Source organism: Lutra lutra, chromosome 12, assembly GCF_902655055.1.
Source record: "Lutra lutra chromosome 12, mLutLut1.2, whole genome shotgun sequence".
NCBI classification, from domain to species: domain Eukaryota; kingdom Metazoa; phylum Chordata; class Mammalia; order Carnivora; family Mustelidae; genus Lutra; species Lutra lutra.
The window spans coordinates 66,350,886-66,373,386 of NC_062289.1; the positions used below are offsets into that span (position 1 = coordinate 66,350,886).

General features: G+C 48.4%; 2 protein-coding genes across 2 annotated transcripts in view; one reads left to right on the plus strand and one right to left on the minus strand.

Annotated features, from left to right (window-relative positions):
- The first annotated feature begins 3,586 nt into the window (after positions 1-3,586).
- Positions 3,587-22,223, plus strand: LOC125082657 (mortality factor 4-like protein 2). Its single transcript, XM_047698512.1, is given in 4 exon segments — positions 3,587-3,599; positions 19,770-19,774; positions 20,657-21,649; positions 21,652-22,223. Coding segments are annotated over 2 exon segments (876 nt in total). The 5' UTR covers positions 3,587-3,599; positions 19,770-19,774; positions 20,657-20,874; the 3' UTR covers positions 21,753-22,223.
- Positions 10,259-22,501, minus strand: part of UPB1 (beta-ureidopropionase 1) — a 31,196-nt gene continuing 18,953 nt past the window's right edge. Inside the window, 7 exon segments of the mRNA XM_047698511.1 lie at positions 10,259-10,462; positions 10,665-10,889; positions 12,405-12,559; positions 13,622-13,664; positions 14,670-14,751; positions 18,503-18,651; positions 18,653-18,673. Coding sequence (XP_047554467.1) covers positions 10,806-10,889; positions 12,405-12,559; positions 13,622-13,664; positions 14,670-14,751; positions 18,503-18,651; positions 18,653-18,673 — 534 coding nt within the window. The 3' untranslated portion in view covers positions 10,259-10,462; positions 10,665-10,805.

A 22,501-nucleotide genomic window follows, 5' to 3' on the forward strand; every position in this document is an offset into this window, starting at 1 on the left:
AGGATAGCAGAGGCTGAGGATTCCCGGGAGGGGCCCCACTGGGAGCCAAGTAGCCAGGGCAGAAGGGAGAGCTGGGTGCAGCCGGACAGATGCAGAAAGAGGGAGAAAACAAGCACTCAGTAGAAGCCACAGCCTTTTAATAAGCAAGTCTCAGAAGTGCCATCCTATCATTTCTACAATACTCTATTTAGATGTTTAGACTGCATCTAAAATACACTGGGGATTCTACACAGGATACATCAGGAGGCAAGGACCACTGGAAGTCTGGTGGCTACGTTTTTTAAATCTCAAAATTTTTTGAAATCTCAGAACAGAGCTGGGAAACGCCCCTGGAGACATCTCGTCTAGCACATCCCAAGGCATGCCCTTGGTGAGAAGCCCCGTATCATGGGGTGCCCTAGTCAGGTCAGTTGGGCAAACACTGCATGCTACAGTCCCCTCTGGGGGATTTAAGATGTGCAGAAAGGCTCTGTGTAATCCTACAGCAAGGGGACCCCCTTCGTTTAGGGTTTCCCCAAATCCCTTAGCCATAGCTGTTCTTGTGTAACACTGTTATTCTGTGAAATATGCTGACACTGGGGTAACTATTGATCTAGTCCAAGGTGGAGAGTGCAGCACAGAGAGGGGGGCAACTGGCCCAAAGTCATCACTCAATGAGCTACAGACAGAGCTAAACCCCAGTCCACCATTGCTGCTTTCCCAACCCTCAAACCCAGACTATAGTCAGAAGTAAACTGGGGCGCCTGAGTGGCTCAGTGGGTTGGAGCCTCTGCCTTCGGCTCGGGTCATGGTCCTAGGGTCCTGGGATCGAGCCCCACATCGGGCTCTCTGCTTAGCAGGGAGCCTGCTTCCTCCTCTCCCTCCTGCCTGCCTCTCTGACTACTTGTGATCTCTATCAAATTAAAAAAAAAAAAATTCTCTCTCCCTTTCTCTCTGCCCCCTGCCTGTTCTTTCAAAAAAAAAGAAAAAAAAAAAAAAAAAAGAAGTAAACTTAGTGGCCCTATAGGCCCAGCCCATGCCAGAAGAGCCAGGAAGTGGACTCTGAGTTCTGGAGCTAGAGATGGGCTGCCACAGGCCTCTGGGTTCTCCTTCCCAGGTAGAAAGCCTGGCATGTGGCCCCAATATTCTGGAAGAGCACAGATCCTGCACTCCTTGCTGACTTGCCTCAAGCTACAATATCCAAGAGCGCACATCATGGATTTGCCCTACCCTTCAGCATCAGAACAGAATTGAGAAAACCAGGAAGATACGGGTCCCAGGGGCCAAGGGATGGGACCAGCATGGACTTAAGTATTCATGGGAAAACCTCAGTGCCAGGAAATGGAGGCTAAGGCTCCCACGGGCCCAGAGTAGTGGTCTCTCCAGTGACTTCTCTATCCTCCCCATCCCCCGCCCCCTCTTACCTCCCTCCTCTGTGTCTCTCTCTGGCTGCCTGCCCCGACATGCACCTGGACCACTGCTTCCTGAGGATCTGCCCCCAGCCCCTGGGTTTCCCCCAGCCCCAGGGTATCTGGTGAGTCAGTCTCCCCAAGCTATTCGGAGTCCCTTGATTTACAAGGGTTTGACGTCCACAGCTCACAACAGACGCTCTATACCTCTCACCTGCCAAAGCCCTTTCTTTCCTCAAACTCTGGTCAGTGTCACCCCTTTTAAAGGAGTACCTTTTTCTGCACTCCTCAGCCACGTGGTCCTGTCTACCTGTCTCCACTACTGTAGCCCCTGGCCCTTGACACCTATTAGATGCTTGATAAGGTATGTCAATGACTGGTCAAGGGCAGATCTTTAATGATGCCTGTTTTACTGGCTTTCTTGTACTTTTCAGAATCAGAGGTCACCATTCAGGGGAAGGTTGCATTTGAACCTATGATGTTATGCAGAATTCAGCAGAATTCTCTTATAAGGATGAGTGGCAGGATGAACCCCCACCAACTAAGGGCTATATTTCTGCATGTCTCATGAGCAGAGGCACTATTCTGAACCAACTTTTTAGGAATGTTTGTAAAACAAGTAGTCTGGGAAGACACGAAGTGTCTCCCTTCAGAGCCACAGACAGGCAGATATATTGCCCATTATAAAAGATTTGGGTTCTTTCAACCCAGGGTTCCTCTCTTACGACACAGCCCATTGCGTCCTTTGCTCTCTTGGGAACTGGGACTTGGAGAATCTGCAAGAAAATGAGGTACTCTGACCACTGCTCCTGCTGTAATAAACTGTCCTTTGCTCTGATCCAGGAATGTTGTCTTCGACTAGCACCCATGAAACTGACAGGCCAACTTGAAAATAAGGCCCTTCATGGATCTTGATGGTCCTGGCACCAAGGGGATGCTCACAGAGACATGGTTTTCTGGAAGATGAATGAGAGCCTCAAAAGCCAATTAATGGGAGGTCCATGAGACGCAGCCGCAAACCTTATTCCCCAACTTGCATGGCAATCAAATGATAAATAGTCCTTCACTCTATTGCCTGTTAGTGAAGAAGAATTGGGGAGGGGGCTGCAGACTTTGTCCCTGCAAGTAGGTCCCAGGACAGTTAGCTGGATGGTGCACTAGTTCTTGCTAACTTCCCAGGGGCAGGAGGCATCCTGTACCATCTTGTGGTCAGTTTCATGTCTGCCCCATTGTAAGAACTAGTAGTAAGTCTGGTCCTGGGTGGGCAGATGGTTGTGACCACTTTTAAACAAATAGTTACAGAGATGTAGACCTACATGGAGCCTGAAGGGCAGGAGATTCAAAACAGCTGTGGGAGGAAAGCAGGTGGATCATTGGAACCTTGGCCAGTTTCCTTGAGCAATGAGGGATTGGAGCGTGTAGTACTTGCCAAGGAGGAATCGCACAGTTGGCGCTCTGCCGGCTCAACGTTTCTTGCCTTCTCTTATGCCAGCCTTAACTCCACTAGGAGACAGATGTAAGAGGTCCAGAGGTTTTTTTTGCAGTGGGTTCAGGCTGCTGAAAAGAGCTTTGGTCCTCTTAGAGAGATTCCCACGAGACAAATTCCCATAGAAAGTCACAGAAGAAGTACCGACCAGTATTTGGGTTCTAACCTCCAAGTCGGTTTGCAGTGCTGACGAAGGTAGCTGATATTGAGAAATGGGACCAACACAGGAAAGTCTCCTCCAGAGTCAACTTAAGAAAAGGTCTCTGAGCCTACCTTCTTCACACCTTCCTGGTCCGCACTCTCTCATACAGTGATTTGGGGCTTCAGACTTGATGATTCCTGGGCACGTTGCTTCTTTCTTTGTCCTAAGAGCAACTCCAGGCCAGCCTGGTTGCCACATGTTCTAAAGTGACAGCCCGGGGCCACCTGGGTGGCTCAGTCCATTAAGCGTTCAACTCTTGATTTTGGCTCAGGTCATGATCTCAGGGTTGTGAGATTTGGGCTCCCCGCTGGGCATAGACTACTTAAGATTCTCTCTCTCTCTCTCTCTGTCTCTCTCTCTCCTCCTCTCCCTCTGCTCCTCCCTCTGCTCACATGTTCTCACTCATTCTCTCCCTCAAATAAATAAAATCTTAATAAATAAATAAATAAATAAAGTGACAGCCCAGCTGAAAGAAGACCTAGGGCTTCAAACTTGAATTTGGTTCAGGCACTTGGATTCTCTTGTTGGAGTGACATGGGGGTAGGTCATAAGAACAATTAACACTTGAGTGAGTACATTGCTTGCTGAGACCCCCTATGGTGGCCTGAGTGGGAGGAAGTTTGGAAAATAACAGGTCTTCCGTGCATTTTATCAAAATGCCCTTGTTCCTCTTGCCCCTGGACCTTCCAAACAAAGGCTAGGGGTTTAAGAAAGGGGTAACAAGGGCTGGGGGTTGTGGGGGAGGGGAGGGGATGTTTCAGCTATTGGAATTCACAATGACTTTGGAGGAAGAAGAGCAACTTTGACAGCTAGATAGGAAAAATCTCAGATTCTAGTAGCTGGGCAGGGAGGAGCACTAATCATTTTGTCCAAAGATCTTTGTCTTTCATAATTGCTTCTAGAGGCTTCATTATGAAAAATGCTCCAGTGTGGCCCACCCAGACTTTTGTAAGCATGTTAAATAGAACTGATTGCAGGCATTTGCTTTCTTCCTAACCAGATGGCTTTGACCACAGCTTGATCACCATTCCCATTAACCTTACCAGAAGGCTGTTGCAAACACAACTCAGGGATGTCCCTGGATCCTGCATCTCCCAGGAAAACAACCACAATACCGCCAGATGTCTTCCCAACCCCTATCCCCATAGAATTCATTCAGTCATTCTGTGAAGACAAATGTCACCCATCTGGTGGCAGGGGCAAACAGGATAGATTGGCCTGACTACCCTCCGGCAGTCCTTCTGAAAACAAGCATCAGATTCAATTATGCAAACTAACTGGGAAACCAAAGGCCTACCAGCTGGTCAGGAGGCCACACCAGAGATTTTATGAACTTGTGCCCTGATATAGGTCCTACTTGGGGGACCCCAGTATTTGCAAAGAACACTTTCTAGGGGCATCACGTGTGCCCTGATGACTGTTCTTGTATGGAAGCCAGGCAGTAACCTGCCAACTTCCCCCAGAATAGTGTCTTGCATTTTCATGCTGGTCATGGGCCGGAATCCATGGAATTACTGCCAAGTCCAATGTCATGAAGATTTCTCTCTGTGTTTTCTTTTAGGAATTGTATAGTGTTAGCTCTTACACTTGGGACTTTGTTCCATTACACTGTTGAACCAATACCACCAGTAGATCAGGTCGCCCACAGACAATGGTGATCTCGCTAAAATGAGGTAGCCTTAGTTATTCAGGGGAGCTTTGTGAACCAGTGACTTACTCATTATTTATGTGCACTCTGTGAGAAGGTGTCTCCATGATGGTCATCATCTGTTTAGAAAAGGTGATGCAACATTTGCCCCTGATTTTAGCCAAAGCAATCAGGGTTTTTCCTTCCATCTTGGCGCTGGAGGGCATTTCAGGTCAGTGTTAGATCACTGGCTAAGTTGGTATAGATAATAGACTTGCCTAGACTTCCCCATGGACCAAGGTGAAGATTGGGCAGCATCTAATATATCCTGCCATACCCGGATTAACAACCTAGGCAAAGTGGGAAGGTCAATATTTGAGACAGCCACTTGACTTTCTAAGGTAGACCTTTATGGTTCATGGGATTTGGCCATCCTGTTTGGTTGAGGATCCTGGAAAGTAAGACTGAGGTTAATTTTCAGGTTGGCTCATTCTGTTCCTTGAAGTTCTGTGGATAAAACTGATGAAATCCTACAAGAAAAATTGAACTGATTTGGTCCAGCCTCTCTGTCAGTCAAATTAATCAGAGTGTCTGATAGAGTAGTACACTCACGGGGAAATTGCCACAAGTCATGATGATGCAGAAATGAGAAATGGATATTGGTTGGAAGTTATTGCTATAGGTCTCTCGTTTTCTCAAATTTCTGCATGATGCATGAGCTAAAACCATGAATGCCCTTTGGTCTGGACTGTCTTTCCAAGGATGTTTGCAGAGCTAATAACCTTAGAAGATGGAGCTAAGTCTCCCTCTGGAGTGAAGCGCAGATGTTCTTGCAACCTTGGTAGATAGAGATAGTGTCTGCCTCCAGAGCAAGGGGCAGGCATGCTTTACTTTCCAGTATAAAAGATTCCAATTCTCTAAGCTCTTCTTCCCCTTTCCCTTCCTCTTCTTACTGCAACCCACTGTGCATGCAGGAGTTGCTTGGCCCTCTTTTGTCTTGTCCTGGGGGAACTGGAGCTCAAGGAACTGTAAGACAGTACTGGTACTCTGGCTGCTGCTATTGCTGTCCTAAACTCCTGTGTCTCTGAGAAGTGCTATGTCTTCTGCTAGCATCCACGAAACTGAGGTCAGTTAAGTTGTCAGCTTCCAAACAGGGTAAGAGCTCAGATACTTCCCAGTTCTTTTTTTTTTTTAAGATTTTATTTATTTATTTGACAGAGATCACAAGTAGACAGAGAAGCAGGCAGAGAGAGAGGGGAAAGCGGGCTCCCCGCCAAGCAGAGAGCAGGCTTTGATGTTAATACAATATTGGCCTCAATGAGTTAAGAAGTGCTCCCTCCTCTTCAATTTTTTGGAAGAATTTGAGAAGGATTGGTGTTTTTTCTTTTATTTATTTTTTAAAAGTTTGTTTATTCATTTATTTAGTAATCTCTACACCCAGCATGGGGCTGGAACTCATGACACTGAGATCAGAAGTTGCAAGGTCTTCTGACTGAGCCAGCTGGGTACCCAGGTGTTAGTGTTTCTTTAAATGTTTGATAGAATTCACCAGTGAAGCCACCAGGTCCAGTGCTTTCCTTTGTCAGGAGGGTTTTGATTACTCATGACCTCTCCTCACTCGTTACGGTCTATTTGGATTTATTATTTCTTCATGATTCAGTCTTGGTAGTTTTGTGTTTCTAGGAATTTTTAAGTTTCGCCCAGGTTGCCCAAGGTGTTGGCAGACAATTGTGTTGATTTGCAAACATGGGAGTTCTCCAGGTGAAATGTGAAACTGGCCCCATACATGGAGGGCAAGGAGAGACTGAAGAAAGATGCAGACCTCTTCAGATCGGTAGATAGCAGTTGTAATAAGCAAGGCTGCTTACCTACGAGGCTTGTCTTGAGTGACCACAGGACAAGTGGATCTCTGCACTTGCCTACCAGAATTTTCAGAGTTCATATAGAGGGGTGCCTGGATGGCTCAGAGGGTTAAGCCTCTGCCTTCAGCTCAGGTCATGATTTCAGGGTCCTGGGATCAAGCCCCACATTGGGGTCTCTGCTCACCAGGGAGCCTGCTTCCCCCTGCCTCTCTGCCTCCTTATGATCTTTCTCTCTCTCTGTGTCAAATAAATAAATATTTTTAAAAAAGAGTTCATATAGAAATCTTAATGGGGTTCAATCACATATACTGCCCAGATGGTCTTAACAATACGTTACTCTCTCAAGCTGTGTCCTTGAAGTAGCTCCTAGTGTAGTAACAGTGGGCAGAATGTACATTCCAAGGGGCGGGGGCAGTGTGGGAGGAAAGGAGTCTAATTGCCTGGGCGCAGCTCATGGGTCAACTAGCAGTCACATGCTCTTGGTGACCTCCTCTAATAAATTGTTCATAGTACTCTTACAAGCCTTTTTGTTTCTGTAGTCTCAGTAGTGATGTCCCCACTTTCATTTTGGATTTGAGTAATTTGAGTCTTCCCTTTTTTTCTCAGGCTAAAGGTTTGTCAGTTTTGTTGGTGTTTTTGAAGAACCAACATTTGGTTTCATTGCTCTTCTCTATTGTTTCTCTATTCTCTATTTTATTCCTCTCTGCTCTGATCTTTATTATTTCTTCTCCACTGTTACCTTGAGTTTAGTTTGCTCTTCTTTTCCTAGTTCCTTAAGATGTAAAATTCGGTTGTTGACTTGAAATCCTCTTCTTTAATTTTTTTAAGTAAACACTTAAGCCCAGTGTGGAACTTGAATTCATGAGCCCAAGATCAAGAATCGCCTGCTTTACAAATTGAGCCAGCCAGGCGCCCACCTTCTTCTTTATTAATATAAGTGTTTACAGCCTTATAGTCCCCTCTCACACTGTTTTCATTGTTTCCTACCAGTTTGGGTATGTTTTGCTTTTGTTTCCATTTGTCCCGAGACATTTTCTAATTTCCTTTGTGATTTTTTTAAATCCATTTAGTTGTTCAAGAATGTGTGGTATAGGGGCGCCTGGGTGGCTCAGTGGGTTAAAGCCTGTGCCTTCGGCTCAGGTCATGATCTCAGGGTCCTGGGATTGAGCCCCACATCGGGCTCTCTGCTGGGCGGGGAGCCTGTTTCCTCCTCTCTCTCTGCCTGCCTCTCTGCCTGCTTGTGATTTCTCTCTGTGTGTGTCAAATAAATAAAATCTTTAAAAAAAAAAAAAAGAATGTGTGGTGTAATTTTCACATATTTTTGAATTTTCCTTCCGCTACTTATTTCGAATTTCATAACATTGTGATTGAGAAAGATACTTCGTATGATTTCAATCTTAAACTGTATCACGACTTGTTTTGTGGCCTAACATGTAGTCTATCCTGGAGATTGTCTTTGCCTTTTTTCCCATCAGGCACACTGCTTGGCACCATTCTTCCCTGGTACTCCAGATTCTTAGCAATAAAACCACGGGCTGGCAGGAAAGCTGCCTGCCGAGCTGGAGAGCCCCTGGAAAGCCTCAAACCCAGGCACCTCTCATCTTAGAGGTGAGAAAACTGAGGCTCAAGGGATCAAAAGCCTTCTCCCAAGGGCCACAGGCCCTGTACACTGAACCACTGCACTTCCCTTCTGTGGTATCAGCAATGATCACACCGTAACAAAAACTTCCTCCCTAGGTTCAGTCAACAAATGTGTGCTGAGCATCCAAATATTCCAGGTATAGTTAAACCCTCAAATGACTCCATGTGTGGGGGGCCCATCTACTCTGAGGCAGACCTGGACATTTTGATTTTAGGCAGTGACAGATGTGGATAATCAAATCCTTTCAGGGGTATTAGTGCCTATTTCATAAATGCACCAACTTGTTATCTAAGCTGGCTTCTGTATTAGGTTGACTACCCACTCCTTTTAGAAACTACAGGCACAAAGGTTGTGGACACTGACGGCCAGACAGAAAAGCTCACTGCATCTGCAGGGCTGGATTCTATGAAAAGTACAAAGGGGGCTTTTACATAAAGCAGAAAGCCTGCAGCTCAGAGAGGCTAAGGGGGTTAACACAGAGTACAGCCAGGCAGTTCTGACCAGTTTTTTCACCCCACATGGCTGTTCAAGAGCATTGGTTCATGCAACTCAGCTGTTGGGCCAGGAAAGGAATGAGCTGCCTTCTCTGATCGGGCACAGTAAGGGCAGAACCAGAGCACCCCACTTTCGCCTCCAATGCTGTGGCTAACTGTGGAGGTTTGAGACTTCACAGTTGGGACACTTAGAAAAAAAATTATTTATTTGAAAGAGTGACAGAGAGAGCAAGCAGGGGGAAGGGCAGAGGGACAGGGAGAGAGAGAATCTCAAGCAAATTCTCTGCTAAGCACGGAGCCCTGATGACGTGGGGCTGGATCTCACAACCTTGAGATCATGACCTGAGCCAAAACCAAGAGTCAGTCACTCAACCGACTGAGTCACCCAGGTGCCCTCCCCACAGGGGGACTTCTGCTCTGTGATGGAAGGAACAGAGCCCACATGGGTTCCCTGGCCCATCTAGTCTGTCTCTCACCACTGTCCTGTGACATAAAGCAGAAGAGGGGATATGGTCCCACTTTACAGATGTGTAAGCAGAGGGACAGAGAGGTGAGCAAGCTGCTACTTTAGTGAGGCAGGTGGTGATAATCAGAGAAGCAGAACCAGCAGGGGACACAGATATATTTACATATACAGGAGATACATATGTGTATTACATACATATATATGTATATATATAAAGATACAAAGAGATTGAGTGCAAGGTATTGCCCTACATGGTGATGGGGGCTGGTTAGCCAAGCCTCAAGTCCACAGATGGAAGAGGCCACCAGGAGCGGCAGGCTGACAGTCTGCTTTCTCTATAAATCTCTATCACTACATCATACCATGGACTACCATGACCCCCTTTAACACTGCAAACAGAGTCATGAGTGCCCTTAAATGAAATAAATTAGAGAAGAATTCCAGAAAACCTAGCACCAATGCAGAAAACTCATCCTGAGGATTCTGTTCTGGGACCAGAATCTCTATCAGCCAGGGTCCAACTAGAGAAGCAGAAACAGTAGGATCTATGTTAAGAGATTTATTGCAAGGCATTGATTTAGGTGATTGTGGGGGCTGGAGAGACAAGTCTGCAATCTGTAGTGCAGGCAGATAGGAAGGGCAAATGAGATCTCTCAGGCAGGTGGGGTGGGGAAGCTGCTGTCCACAGGCAGAATTTCTTCTTCATAGGGGAAGCCTCAGCTCTCCTCCTGAGGGCCTTTTGACTGACTAAATCAGGCCTACCTGGATTATCTAGAATAATCTCACTTGCTTAGTTAACTGGTTATGGACTTTAATCACATCTACAAAATACCTCCATAGCAACACCCAGATTAGCGTCTGATTGAATACCTGGGGACACCAGTCTAGCCATGCTGACACGTCCGATGACCATCTCCCCTGTCCACAGCCACTCAGCAGCTCAATGACTCTGGATCAGCCTCAGCTTCCCCTGTTTGCACATATGTTCCCACCCTTACCCACAGGTTGCCGACGGTCTAAACAGAGGCGGAGAAGAACCTCAGGACTGGGACATCCCATGTGTCTTACTGCAAATCCACCTCCACCATCAGTGCCTGGGTTTTTTTCTTTAATGGAGGTAAAATTCACATGACATAGATTCAGCCATTTTAAAGTATACGATTCAGCGGCATTTCACGTGGGCACATTCACGGTGTTGTGCAACCGTCACTTCTGCATGGGCCCAAAACATTTCATCAGCCGGGAAGGAAACGTTGTACCCACTGGGCAGTTACTCTTCAATCGGCCCTCCCCGCCTGGAGCGTTTATTTATTTATTTATTTGACAGAGAGAGAGATCACAAGCAGGCAGAGAGGCAGGCAGAGAGAGAGAGAGAGGAAGAAGCAGGCTCCCCGCTGAGCAGAGAGCCTGATGCGGGGCTCGATCCCAGGACCCTGGGATCATGACCTGAGCTGAAGGCAGAGGCTTTAACCCACTGAGCCACCCAGGTGCCCCCACCTGGAGCATTTTAAAGCCAACGTGGACAGCAGTGTTCCCAGGACATCATAAGGGAGAACTTGGACTTTCTAAAGCCTGCTGTACTCACTGAGCTGCCAGGGGCAGAGGTGCTCTCCTTGGCAGCCAGGGGCTAAAATCCAGCTACTCCTTCACGATATTGGGGCTGTAGTTGGGTTTGACAGCTTCGGCAAGCTCCCGAGCATACATCTCGTATCTGCCAGTCATCTAAAAAGCAAAACACAGGCAGAGTCCCATTTTATAAACGCCCTTCATTTGCTCACCACCACTTCTTGCCACTAGAGGGCAGCCACAGGACAGAAATTTGCCAGGAAGGCCAGCAGGAGGACGGGATGGTTTCAGACAGTAAGGTAGGAAATGACCCCTGTGTGACTGCTCACCACTGATTCTAGGGCTATAGCAAAGATCACAGATACTGAGATGACTCATACATGCTGGCCCCTCTTGCTGGAAGACCTCTGTGACCTGTCCATCCAGAAGGCATGGCCTGCCCAGAGGTAGAAGGAAAGAAGGCTGCCCTCTTACAGAACCCCAGAATAGCCTACAGCCCAGAGAGGGGAGTGACTTGCCCTGGGTCCCCAGGCAGCCATGGAGTTTGCTGGGATTTGCACTCTGGTGTCCTGGCCCTGAGTCTGGGAGAGGTGGGGGCAGGGCTGGAAAACCTACCCAGGGTGTTCACACCTAGGCATTCCCTCCCTCCTTCCCAAAACCCCGACAGGAGCTCAGGCCCACCACCATAGTCTGGGGGGGGGCGGGCCTCTGGGCATTCAAAAAGTTACTACTGAGCAAACACTCTGTTTATTGCGTGGAATCCTGCATTAATCTGAGCTTCCCAGATAGAAGAGAGACAGGCCAGGAGACATGCATGTGGGCGATGCCTTATTTGTCTGATGAGGATCTGAGACCCAGGACATGCCCTAAGACCCATGCTCAGGTAAACGGGGGAGGTAGTTCCACCCAGACATGCTGGGCAAGGTCCTATAGTCATGAGGACATTCAACTGCATGTATAAGTAGGTTCTGAGTCAGTCGAAATACTGCTGGACACAAATGCAGCAAACTCCATCTGGCTGAGGATGAGGGGATCTACTGCTGGGCCTCTGCCCCATTCCAGGGGGCGGGCACTTACGCTCCTCCATGACCCTGGTGTCATATGTGTTAGGTTTCAAAGGCCACTTGAGACATTCCAGTTTTACAAACAGGGATCCTAAGGCCCAGGAGCAGAAAGGGCTTGCTTAGGGTAACTGAGAAAGGCAGTGGCAGAGCCAGGCCTAGATTCCATTTCTCTGCATGACCCATTTCCCTCTACTGTCAAGGTCTAGACCGCCAGGCCACAGGCAGAGCCAGACACCCACATGTATCTTGGGATAAGTGCAAATGCCTGGAAAGGGAAAAAAGGATTAGTAGAGGCCACTCCACTCTATTCTCCGGACAAATGAAATTGAGATTAATTTGTTTGAAGGCGCCCAGAATCCAAATCAGACAAGAGGAGAATTTATTGAGGTCTGCTGCCTGGCCATCATCTGACCCAGTGGCTCCTCCCTTGTGCACCAGCGCTGGGAGGAAGACACCCGGCCCCTCTGCTTGCCTTGGAGCCTCCTCTGGGGGCTCCAGAGAGCAAACCCAGCAGCTGCAGTTTCTAGCTCTGAGAGCAAGCTGGGGGGTAGGGGTGGGGGCCCGCAAATGGAGGAGCAGGCCAACAACAGGGGACTCAGGGACCCACCTTGAAGTTCCAGATGTCATTCACCTGCCGGCAGAGGTTCAGGTCAAGCTCTGCAACCAGCAGCCCGTCCCGATTGCGGGAGAGCCCAGGGGTGCGGCTGCCATCCGGGGCTGCCACATAGCTCGAGCCGTAAAAGTAGCCGAAGTTCCGGTGAGCTTTGGAGGAGTGAAACAAAGCACCTGTGAGCTTGTGGGTTCAGACAGCGGGGTAGGCATATGGAGCGACATCCAGGACGTGTCCATTCCACTCCTCCCCACCCTCCCCAGCATCCCCGTGCCACCTCCCCAGAGGTCCTGCCTCCCTCCTCAGGCCTGAGGCTGAGCAGGTTTCTATAAAAGTCACCCTCACAGCCTTCACCTCTGCCCTGGGAACATTTTTTTTTAAGATTTTTTTTTAAAATTTATTTGACAGAGAGAGAAACAGTGAGAGAGGGAACACAAACACGGGGAGTGGGAGAGGGAGAAGCAGGCTTCTAGATGAGCAGGTACCCGATGCGGGGCTCAATCCCAGGACCTTGGGATCATGACCTGAGCTGAAGGCAGACATTTAACCAACTGAGCCACCCAGATGCCCCTCCTGGGAACATTCTTAAGGGTCACCCTTGCAGAAATGTTAGCCCTTACTCCCGTTAGCTACCCAGAGACCAAGGGAGTCATATGGCTCTGCATGGCTTCCTGTGCGACCTGCTCCTGTGTTGGCCCACACGGTGAGCCAGAGGCTCCATCCCCACTTGTCTTCCCAGCTGCGTCCACCGTACTTCCTTCCACGCCTCGGTCCCCTCACAAGTCAAGCGGTGCTAACAGCTACCCCACAGGCATGTAAGGAGCAGGTAGGCACGGAGCTGGGCCTAGCAGGGGCTTGGATCCAGCAGGCACCCCAGGGACCTCGCTTCCCTGCCTCACTGTACCTCTCTCTGCAGGGAGCTAACTGGGATTGGAGACTCTGGACATGTGGGGCCTTAATCTCGAACCTAGACCTGGAACCCTTTCGGGAAGTGCTTTTCTGGGAGACAGACCTACTCAGTCCTCTCTGCCTTTCCAGGGGACACCCTACGCTAGTTCCGAGATCTCCTGGGTGAGCCCTTCCCTTCCACATTCCAAGCCAGAGAGGTGGGACCAGTCTGTGGGGTAGACCCTGCCCAGAGGGGGCAGACGGAGAAGGGGACAGTGAGACCCACCTCTCAGCTGCCGCCAACCACGGAAAATCCTGGAACATACCTTTCTTCCCATCTCCTGAGGTAAACTCGTTCGGGAATTGCTCCTATGAAACAAAATCTAGATCAGGTAAGCCTATAGGTGGCACTCCCAGCGCGGGCCACCGCGAACCCAGGGAAGCAACAGTTATAGCAAGAGAAGGAATGGCCTGTACTCGCTGGGCAATCAACAAGTACTTATGAAATGTCCCCGCTGAGTCGCCAGCACTGGGCCAACACAGTGGGCCAGCGGGGAATTTGACAGGCAAGGTAAAAAGCCTGACTTTGTCCCTGGGGAGTTTATAATCCACTGGGAGGGAAAAAAAAAAAAGACATCCAGCAGAGTGGTTCTCAGGCCTGTGGAAGACAGTTGAGGTTTGTCTGCCTGGGAAAGAAAGCCCCAGCTTGGGGTCTCAGAGGGGACTAATGGGGTGTTCATACACCGTTGCCAGTATTTCCCCAAAGCCTCATGGAAACAGCACCTCAAGCCATGATGGGGTTACAAAGGCTAATGAGAACACTAATGAGTTTCTCCATGTTGCCAGAAATTGGACCCACTTACTGTAGGAACCTTGATCACCTCAGCCTCAGCAGATCCTCTGATCAAAGTCTGACATCCAACTAATATGAATGAGGAAGAGGATTATTATGTAATGAATGCATTGTGTTTCGTAGTCAAGTTCACTCAGGGCCCTGGGTCAATGGGGAAAATTATGAAACAGGAGACTTGGGGGTTGACAGGGTGAGAGCCTTTCAACATGGTTTCAGCTACAAACCCAAATAGATAAAAACATGAGAGGGACATAGGAATACCTTTAAAAGGAACAAACCAAGCCAGTCTCCCCTCTTCCAGGACCCTAGAATTTGTGGCACAGGGACAGGCAGAAGACGTGTGAGGGACAAGCGGAAGAGGTGTGAGGTCAGCAGACAGTTGCTTCCCTTGTGGCCTTTGCTGGTGGAAGATGCCAGGCACCCCTGGGCAAGCAGCTTTCCTAGCAGCTCTGTCCCCCACTCCCTCCACAGCATACCTGGTTGACCAAGCCCTGGAGCCCAGCCAGACCATGGGAACTTACCTCGCCCACGCGGTTGATGGCACAGGTGAAGCAGTGATTCGAGATGGCTGCGTTTCTGGCCTCAACAGGCCACAGGGATTCACTGTGAGGAAGAAGCGAGAGGAACCAGGTGGCTGACTTCCCTGCCAGATGGGGTGGGTGCTTGGTCTCCAGCTACAGCCAGGCTGCCGGCCTTCTCAGGTCTGTGGCAGGGATGGCCCGGGAGACTGGTGTGGCCTACATCCCCCAGCAGGTCAGCTTGTACTGTGCTCAAGGCCAAGCAGCCTTTTGGGGTGGGCCTGCTGCAGGCTAAAGCAGCCCTGAGCCACAGTTTTCTTTTCTGAAACTTCCTGAAATGGCTATTGTAAGGACTGACCATACAGGTGAAGAAGCTTCTAGTAGGGTATGCATGGCAGAAACTCTGTAACAGCTAGTTCTCCCTCCTTCCCTCCTCCTCGGTCGGGGGAGGAACTTACCTTCTAGGCTAGGCAGGGCCTCACCTGGCAAACATTAGAAGGGAGCTGGGAGCCTCGGGGCTCATCCACCACCCTCTGAGGACTCCAACTTCTGCCCTAATCCCTACCCTGCTCTGTGGCCTTGCAAAGCAGTCTCCAGAAGGAGAGATTTCAGGCCAAGCAAACAGAGGAAACCTGAAAGGAAGGTAACTGGAAGGGGTAGTAAATTCTGTAGCAGGTGTGCCTTCCCCTGAGCTGGTCTCCATTTTCTAGTACCTTCTGATTTTCCTCTTCTGAACCCTGAGACTCTAAACAGAGGCTCCCTGGCACTCTTACCGGCCCAGGAAGGAGCGTGGGCCTTCCTCAGTTCGGCACCCACAAAGATAGGACATGGTAGGAAATCTTGCCCCAACTGAAGACCCCGTCCTTCTCCGGCCCACCAACTACCATGTGCCATGGAGTCCCATGGGCCTTCTTGTCACTAATGATCTCTTGTCTGAGGAACAACATCATTAGGATTCTGGATTGACAGGCGTAATGCCCACTTAGAAACACTAAGTGACTGAAAGCAAAATGCCCTGGCATCTTTCTTCCTGTCAGTGTGCACCTGGTTTAAACTGGGAGTAGGTGGAGGGAGTGGGTGCTTGACAAGCCTAATTCTCAGGAGGATTCACAAGTCTGAAAAAAAAAAATCACAGGCTTGATTGAGGGGACTCATTTTGCTGCTTTTTTCCCCCAGCTGCTAAGCCAAGCTGACAAAACTTTTAAGAAAGGATTTTTATAGAAACACACCCGTAAAATGACATTTTCAGGAATTAAATAGACAGCTTTCTTGCAATTCTCCTGGGAGGGTACGCTGCATAGGACTCAAACCCACAGCTGGCAAATAAAACTCAGGTTCTCCAAACAAACAAGGGAAAGGAACAAGGGAAAGGGAAAGGTGAGGGCCCAGCATGTGCAGGAGTCATGGCAAGCACACTGGGGGCAAGGGGACATCTCCCCTATTCCCAGTGTGGTTACACTAGCCCCTAAAAAAAATCACAGTGGGAAGGAGACACCTATCGAAGGGATGGAACCATAGCTCTCCCGTTCATGCATGTAGGTGGCAGAAATCTTCGACCCATAGGCTGCATGGCACCGTCAGGACGACTCAGTCCATCGAAACACACTTCAAGTCTGTTGTGTGCTTACAACTGTGGGACTCCCAAAATGAGTAGGGACACCCCACCAACCCACAGAGCATGTGGGAGTCGGAGGGACAGGACACACCGGAGAAGGGATGGATGGTTCCAGTAGCCACTGCCTGTGTACAGCTGGTGGGGATTTGCCTAGACTTGTGCTGAAAAACACTCACTATCAATTCTGTAAATAATCATTTATCATTTTAGGAAAATCACCTAGAATCCCACCATCCTAACAAACCATCTGTTGTAATGTTTCCACACTCCACATCCATCCTCAGCAAAAAGATGTTTACAGAGCTCTGACCACAGCCTGGAAACATCTTTCTTTGCTCACAGGCTTTTGTCATGAGGCTGCATTATCTTCATAATGACTTTTGAGTAGCTATGCCCTAACATGGAAGAGACAAGCTGAAATTTACCTAACCCTGACATTTCTCTCGCCTTAAGCTCTTTTATTATTATAAACAAAGCAGCCAGAAACATCTTCATGCATACAGCCTTTTCCTCCTCTGTCAGGTAAAGTTTTAGGAGTGTAATTATCCAGTTAAAGGGTGTGAACATTTTGGGAGCTCATGAAACATCCCACTTTCCAAAGGACCTGTTATCGTCTTAATTGCCGGCCTCACTGCACCCTTGAAAGGCACGAGTTGGGTGATTGTTGGTTGAGGAAGGAAAATCACTAATTTCTAATAAGCCTAACTGGCTGCTGAAGATGCAGTTATGTGCAGATTACACTGGGGTGCTTTGTTTGCTTAATTGGGGCTAATAAAAGCCCGACAGACTAAGGTCAGGGAGGCACCCGTCTGGAGTCTGAGTCTACCACTTTGCCTGCCCTGGCTCAAGAGCAGGTTCAGGCAGAGATGCTTAGTGCATCGGCGTCAAGTTCCCCGGGGACCCTCGCAGGTAGATGGCGCTTGCTGAATGTCTTATGCTTGGCCAACAGGAGGAGGCTGCTCCAGAGGGCTGGCCCGGGGGAGGTTCTGCCCAGGTCCGGATGCAGGATGACCAGTCATGACCCTACGTCACAACTGCCTTTGGACTCTGTCATGGTAACCAAGCTGCCGTGAGGCCCCAGGAAGTTTCTTCAGGGGTATGGAAGGTGGGATTTTTTTCCCCTTCTGCCCAACAGTGCCCCTCCTGGACATAGACAAAAACTTCAGGTGCACAGAGGGGGCCGCTGACCTGAACACTAGGTTTGTGTTCTGGCCCACTGAGGGACCCACTGTTCAAATCAGAATGTGGTGGGGACGTCGCTCAAGAAGGGGGCAGCGTGCTTAAAAGAAAAGGTAAATGTCACATTCTGACCTTCAGAAGAAATTTGACGGGAATTTAACCGAAGAGTGACAGGTGTAGGCCGGCAGGAAACTCAAAGCTGCCCACCAGAACCATCCCAGCTGCTACCCACAGAGGGACTGGGGGCCCTCTCCCACTGCACTCCACCAGCATCCCATTGCTAGGGCACTGGCAACCAGGGACAACGAGGGTGAGAGCCAGCACCTCCTCATCCAGGAATCCTGCTTTGGAGGAAGTGAGTTGGGCACATAAACTCCTAGAGCTCTGGTACTTTTTAATGATGCAAAACTGGAAACCACCCAAATACTCAGCCGTTGGGGAAGAAAGAAGTCCCGGAAGTGCACTCATGCTGGGTCATCTTAGCTCACCCACCATTATTAAATGAAGGGCCCCAGGAGTCTTGTGCAGGAGCCCAGGGACTGCCAGGGCCCTCCCCGCTACTGCCTTCCTCAGAATAGATTTATCTGTTTCACGACAAGGCTAATGCCTAAACACGTTATAAGAGTGTTATAAGAAAACAGTCTGCTAGTTAAAAACAAATTTCAGGGCCACTTGGCTGATCTCTTAAGGACCCTCTCAGCTTTGATTCTCTCATTGGCTCCTTCCCTCATCCAGGTGTCTGCCCTCCATGGGCTGGATGTCACAGACAAGAGGCTTAGGAATCCCCAGGCCCCCTGTCCGAGGGCATAGTGGCTGCCATGACATGGAAGTGGGTGCTAATGCTGGCCAGGCACCTTCTAAGCTCTGGGTACTTTACAATCCCATTGCTCAAGATTTGTTAGACGACCTGGTGGTGACTACCAGTGGTGACCACCCCTGCCTGCCACATCTACCACACCCAGCTCGGAACCCTGCTGCTGGGCCATGAGCCGCAAGAGGGCTAGGTCCCAAGAACCCTCCCCGATACTGCTTGCTGACGGACCTGAGTGCGCCGACGGTGGCTGAGGGGTTGAAGATGATCTCAGCCCCGTTGAGGCTGTACATGAGCCAGTTGAGAGGATGGTGCCGCCCGTAGCAGATGTTCACTGCAATCCTCCCGAATGGAGTCTGGAACACGGGGTGTCCCAGGTTTTCCCTCCATGTAGTAAGTGGACTGAAAAACAAAGGGCCGTGCGTGAAAGCCTCTTAGCCTTAAAATTTCTCCTTCCTTAGACCTGACAGAAAAAAAGAAAATATTGCCAGGACTCCAAAAGTCACAATCTTGGCTGTAACTCTAACTTCTGAAATTTTAATACGCTTAACAAAAAAAGAAAAAAAAAAAGAAAAAGGAAAGTAAAAAGAAAAACTGAAAGAAACCAGACACAGTAACCACAGACAATTGGGAAATCACCACGGCTTAAGATTTTTCCCACAATTTCTTTGGTGGCGTGTCCCAAAAATCCCCAAAATTACGTCCCACAGTATTTTCAGGATGAACTTTGGCTAGTTTTTCAGTCATGGTACAACTAATGGTTAAGGTTTGGTCAGTGTTAACATGAGTTAGTGGATGTCTTCACCAACCACATGTTCGTCTGAAGAATGTCAGAGTGGAAGGGACTGTAAACTCATCCAGAGCGAGCCCCGCCCTTTGGGGGAGAACACCACCACGGCCTCAGTGGCCATGTGACTCATCCAGATCATGAAGGCCAATCTGAGACTAGAGCTCACAGCCTGAAAGTGTTCTCCACAGAGATTCTTGGCATCCTGGCCGGGACTAGGGATGTCCTACCATGTCTGCCTCTCTGCCTGGCCCCTTGGGGTGCTGGCCCTGAGACATGTTCGAGGATGGCCCTGTGGAGGGGCCAGAGGGCTCATTGGGGGTCCCAAAGAGATCTGCTCCCAGAACATTCTGCCTCCTCCCATTAACTTCAAAATGTGTTAGGGTCAGGAAGCAACCAGGATGTGTACATGTGGTGGACACTAGAGTAGATCCTGGTGTGTTGAGACAAGCCCTTCACTATCTGCTGGGAGCTAAAGATTAATCCTAGGGTAAACAGGTGACAAGCACATCTTCCCATCCCCACCTCCAGCTATCACTAAGAGACACCAGGGTTTTTTTTTTTCTCCCCAGGGAACATCATCCAGTTCTGTAGATCCTTCCTTGTCCTTCCAACCAGACTGGGAGTGTGGGTGGAGCCCCCATAATCAGGGAGGGCAGCAAAGGACTGGGTATGTCACATTCTGAACAACTGTATTTATTGCAGATCAAGTTCAGGTATCATATCTTACGTATTAGGTGGAGTCACCCAATCCACCCATGCATTGCCATTAGCTAATCAGAATAGCTCTCCTGACTTATGCCTTCATCACGGGCACAGAGCTTTACCTAATACCCATGTGCACAGGCACGCCCATTTACGTCCTGCCATCCGGCCTAATGACATGGCTAAAGACCTCACATGACTTACGAACAAGGATTCCACTTCTCAAAGGAGGAGCTCAGAGCCTGAAAGGGGCTATAGGAATCATTTCATGTGTGTGCACAATTTATTTTGGTTTTAATCTATATATCACTTACCTCAGAATTTCAGAAAGTGAAGTCAGGTTATATTAAAAAATATATATGTATCCAGGGGCACCTGGGTGGCTCAGTCAGTTAAGCATCTGCCTTCACCTCAGGTCATGATCCCAGGGTCCTGAGATCGAGCTCCACATGGAGCTTCCTGCTCAGCAGGGAGCCTGCTTCTCCTTCTGCCTCTGCCCCTCCCCCTGCTTGTGTTCTCTCTCTTGCTCACTCTCACTCACTCTCTCACTCTCAAATAAATACATAAAATCTTAAAAAAAAAAAAAAAAGAGGGATGCCTGGGTGGCTCAGTTGGTGGGGCGTGTGCCTTTGGCTTGGGTCATGATCTCAGGGTCCTGGGATTGAGTCCCGCATCAGGCTCCTTGCTCAGCAGGGAGCCTGCTTTTCCCTCTGCCTGCTGCTTGTACTCTCTCTCTCTCTCTGACAAATAAAGTTTTTAAAAAAAGAAAAAAGTCTTGGTGGCATCTAGTGGCAGACTCAAGAGGTATAAACCTCACCCAGAGAACTTTCTGGAAAACTAGCTGACCGCGTACTTGCCTGAAGGGCACTGTGCTTGGAGATCAGGACAAAAAGGCCATCATCAGAAAAGCTAAGTTTGCTGTATTGTAAGGATCAGAAGATCTGATCCTGATTGCAGAACCATCCCTGATTACAGAAACTGGGTTGTGTCCCCAGCCTCATCCTTCCAGACCATTCCAGGAGATCTAGGAGGTTCCATCTGGGAAAACACGAGGAGTTCTTGGAAGGGAAAGAAGGAAGAGGATTATTGGTTGGAATAAAAACAGGGTTGAATGAGTTCCAGAAAGCAGGGTTCTCAAACTCGTGGACAACAATCTGCAGAAGAAGACAACTTTAAAAAACCAACTAGAAGCAATATGCAGAGAAGTAAGATGAGAGGGGCCTCCTCAGGAAAGAAGACTGCTGGTCCACAGCAGAAGAATCTGGAACCGGCTCTCCCAGGGCGATGGGGGGGTCGCTCTGCAGAGAACCCCCCTTCAGGATCTGTGAGGAAGACAAGAAAGAACAAGCAGAAGACTCCTGGAAATGGAGATGGTGGCAGTACCAGTGAAGCACCCCAGCCACCTCGGAAGAAAAGGGCCCGGGCCGATCCCACTGTTGAAAGTGAGGAGGCCTTTAAGAATAGAATGGAAGTTAAAGTGAAGATTCCTGAAGAATTAAAACCATGGCTTGTTGAGGACTGGGACTTAGTTACCAGGCAGAAGCAGCTCTTTCAACTCCCTGCTAAGAAAAATGTAGATGCCATTCTGGAAGAGTATGCAAATTGCAAAAAGTCGCAGGGAAATGTTGATAACAAGGAATACGCAGTTAATGAAGTTGTGGCAGGAATAAAAGAATATTTCAATGTGATGTTGGGCACTCAGCTGCTCTACAAATTTGAGAGGCCCCAGTATGCAGAAATCCTCTTGGCTCACCCTGATGCACCAATGTCCCAGGTTTATGGAGCCCCACACCTACTGAGATTATTTGTAAGAATTGGAGCAATGTTGGCATATACGCCCCTTGATGAGAAGAGCCTTGCATTATTGTTGGGCTATTTGCATGATTTCCTAAATATCTGGCAAAGAATGCTGCATCTCTGTTTACTGCCAGTGATTACAAAGTGGCTTCGGCTGAGTACCACCGCCAAAGCCCTGTGAGGGTCTACTGACCACTCACTGTTACGTCTGGTATCTGTAAACACTCTTTTTGTTCTTAGTCTTTTTCTTGTATAATTGATGTTCTTTAAAATTGTTAATGTATAACAGGGCTTATGTTTCAGTTTGTTTTCTGTTTTGTTCTAAACAGAAAATGAAAGGAGTACAAGCTCCTTTTCTCATTTCAAAGTTGCTACCAGTGTACGCAGTAATTAGACAAAGAAGAAACATTCAGTAGAACATTTTATTGCCTAGTTGACAACATTGCTTGAAAGCTGGTGGTTCTATCCCTTTGACACTACACAATTTTCTAATATGTGTTAATGCTACGTGACAAAATGCCCTGATTCCTAGTGCCAAAGGTTCAACTTAATGTATATACCTGAAAACCCATGCATTTGTGCTCTTTTTTTTATGGTGCTTGAAGTAAAACAGCCCATCCTCTGCAAGTCCATCTATGTTGTTCCTTAGGCATTCTATCTTTGCTCAAATTGTTGAAGGATGGTGATTTGTTTCATGGTTTTTGTATTTGAGTCTAATGCACGTTCTAACATGATAGAGGCAATGCATTATTGTGTAGCCACGGTTTTCTGGAGAAGTTGATATTTTAGGAATTGTATTTCAGATCTTAAATAAAATTTGTTTCTAAATTTCAAAGCAAAAAAAAAAAAAAAAGAAAAAAGAAATATGCCTCTGTGCTTGGTATCTGGGACTCACCTGGGAGTGACCCAACACAGGATTTCCCTCCCAGAACGATCTGCAG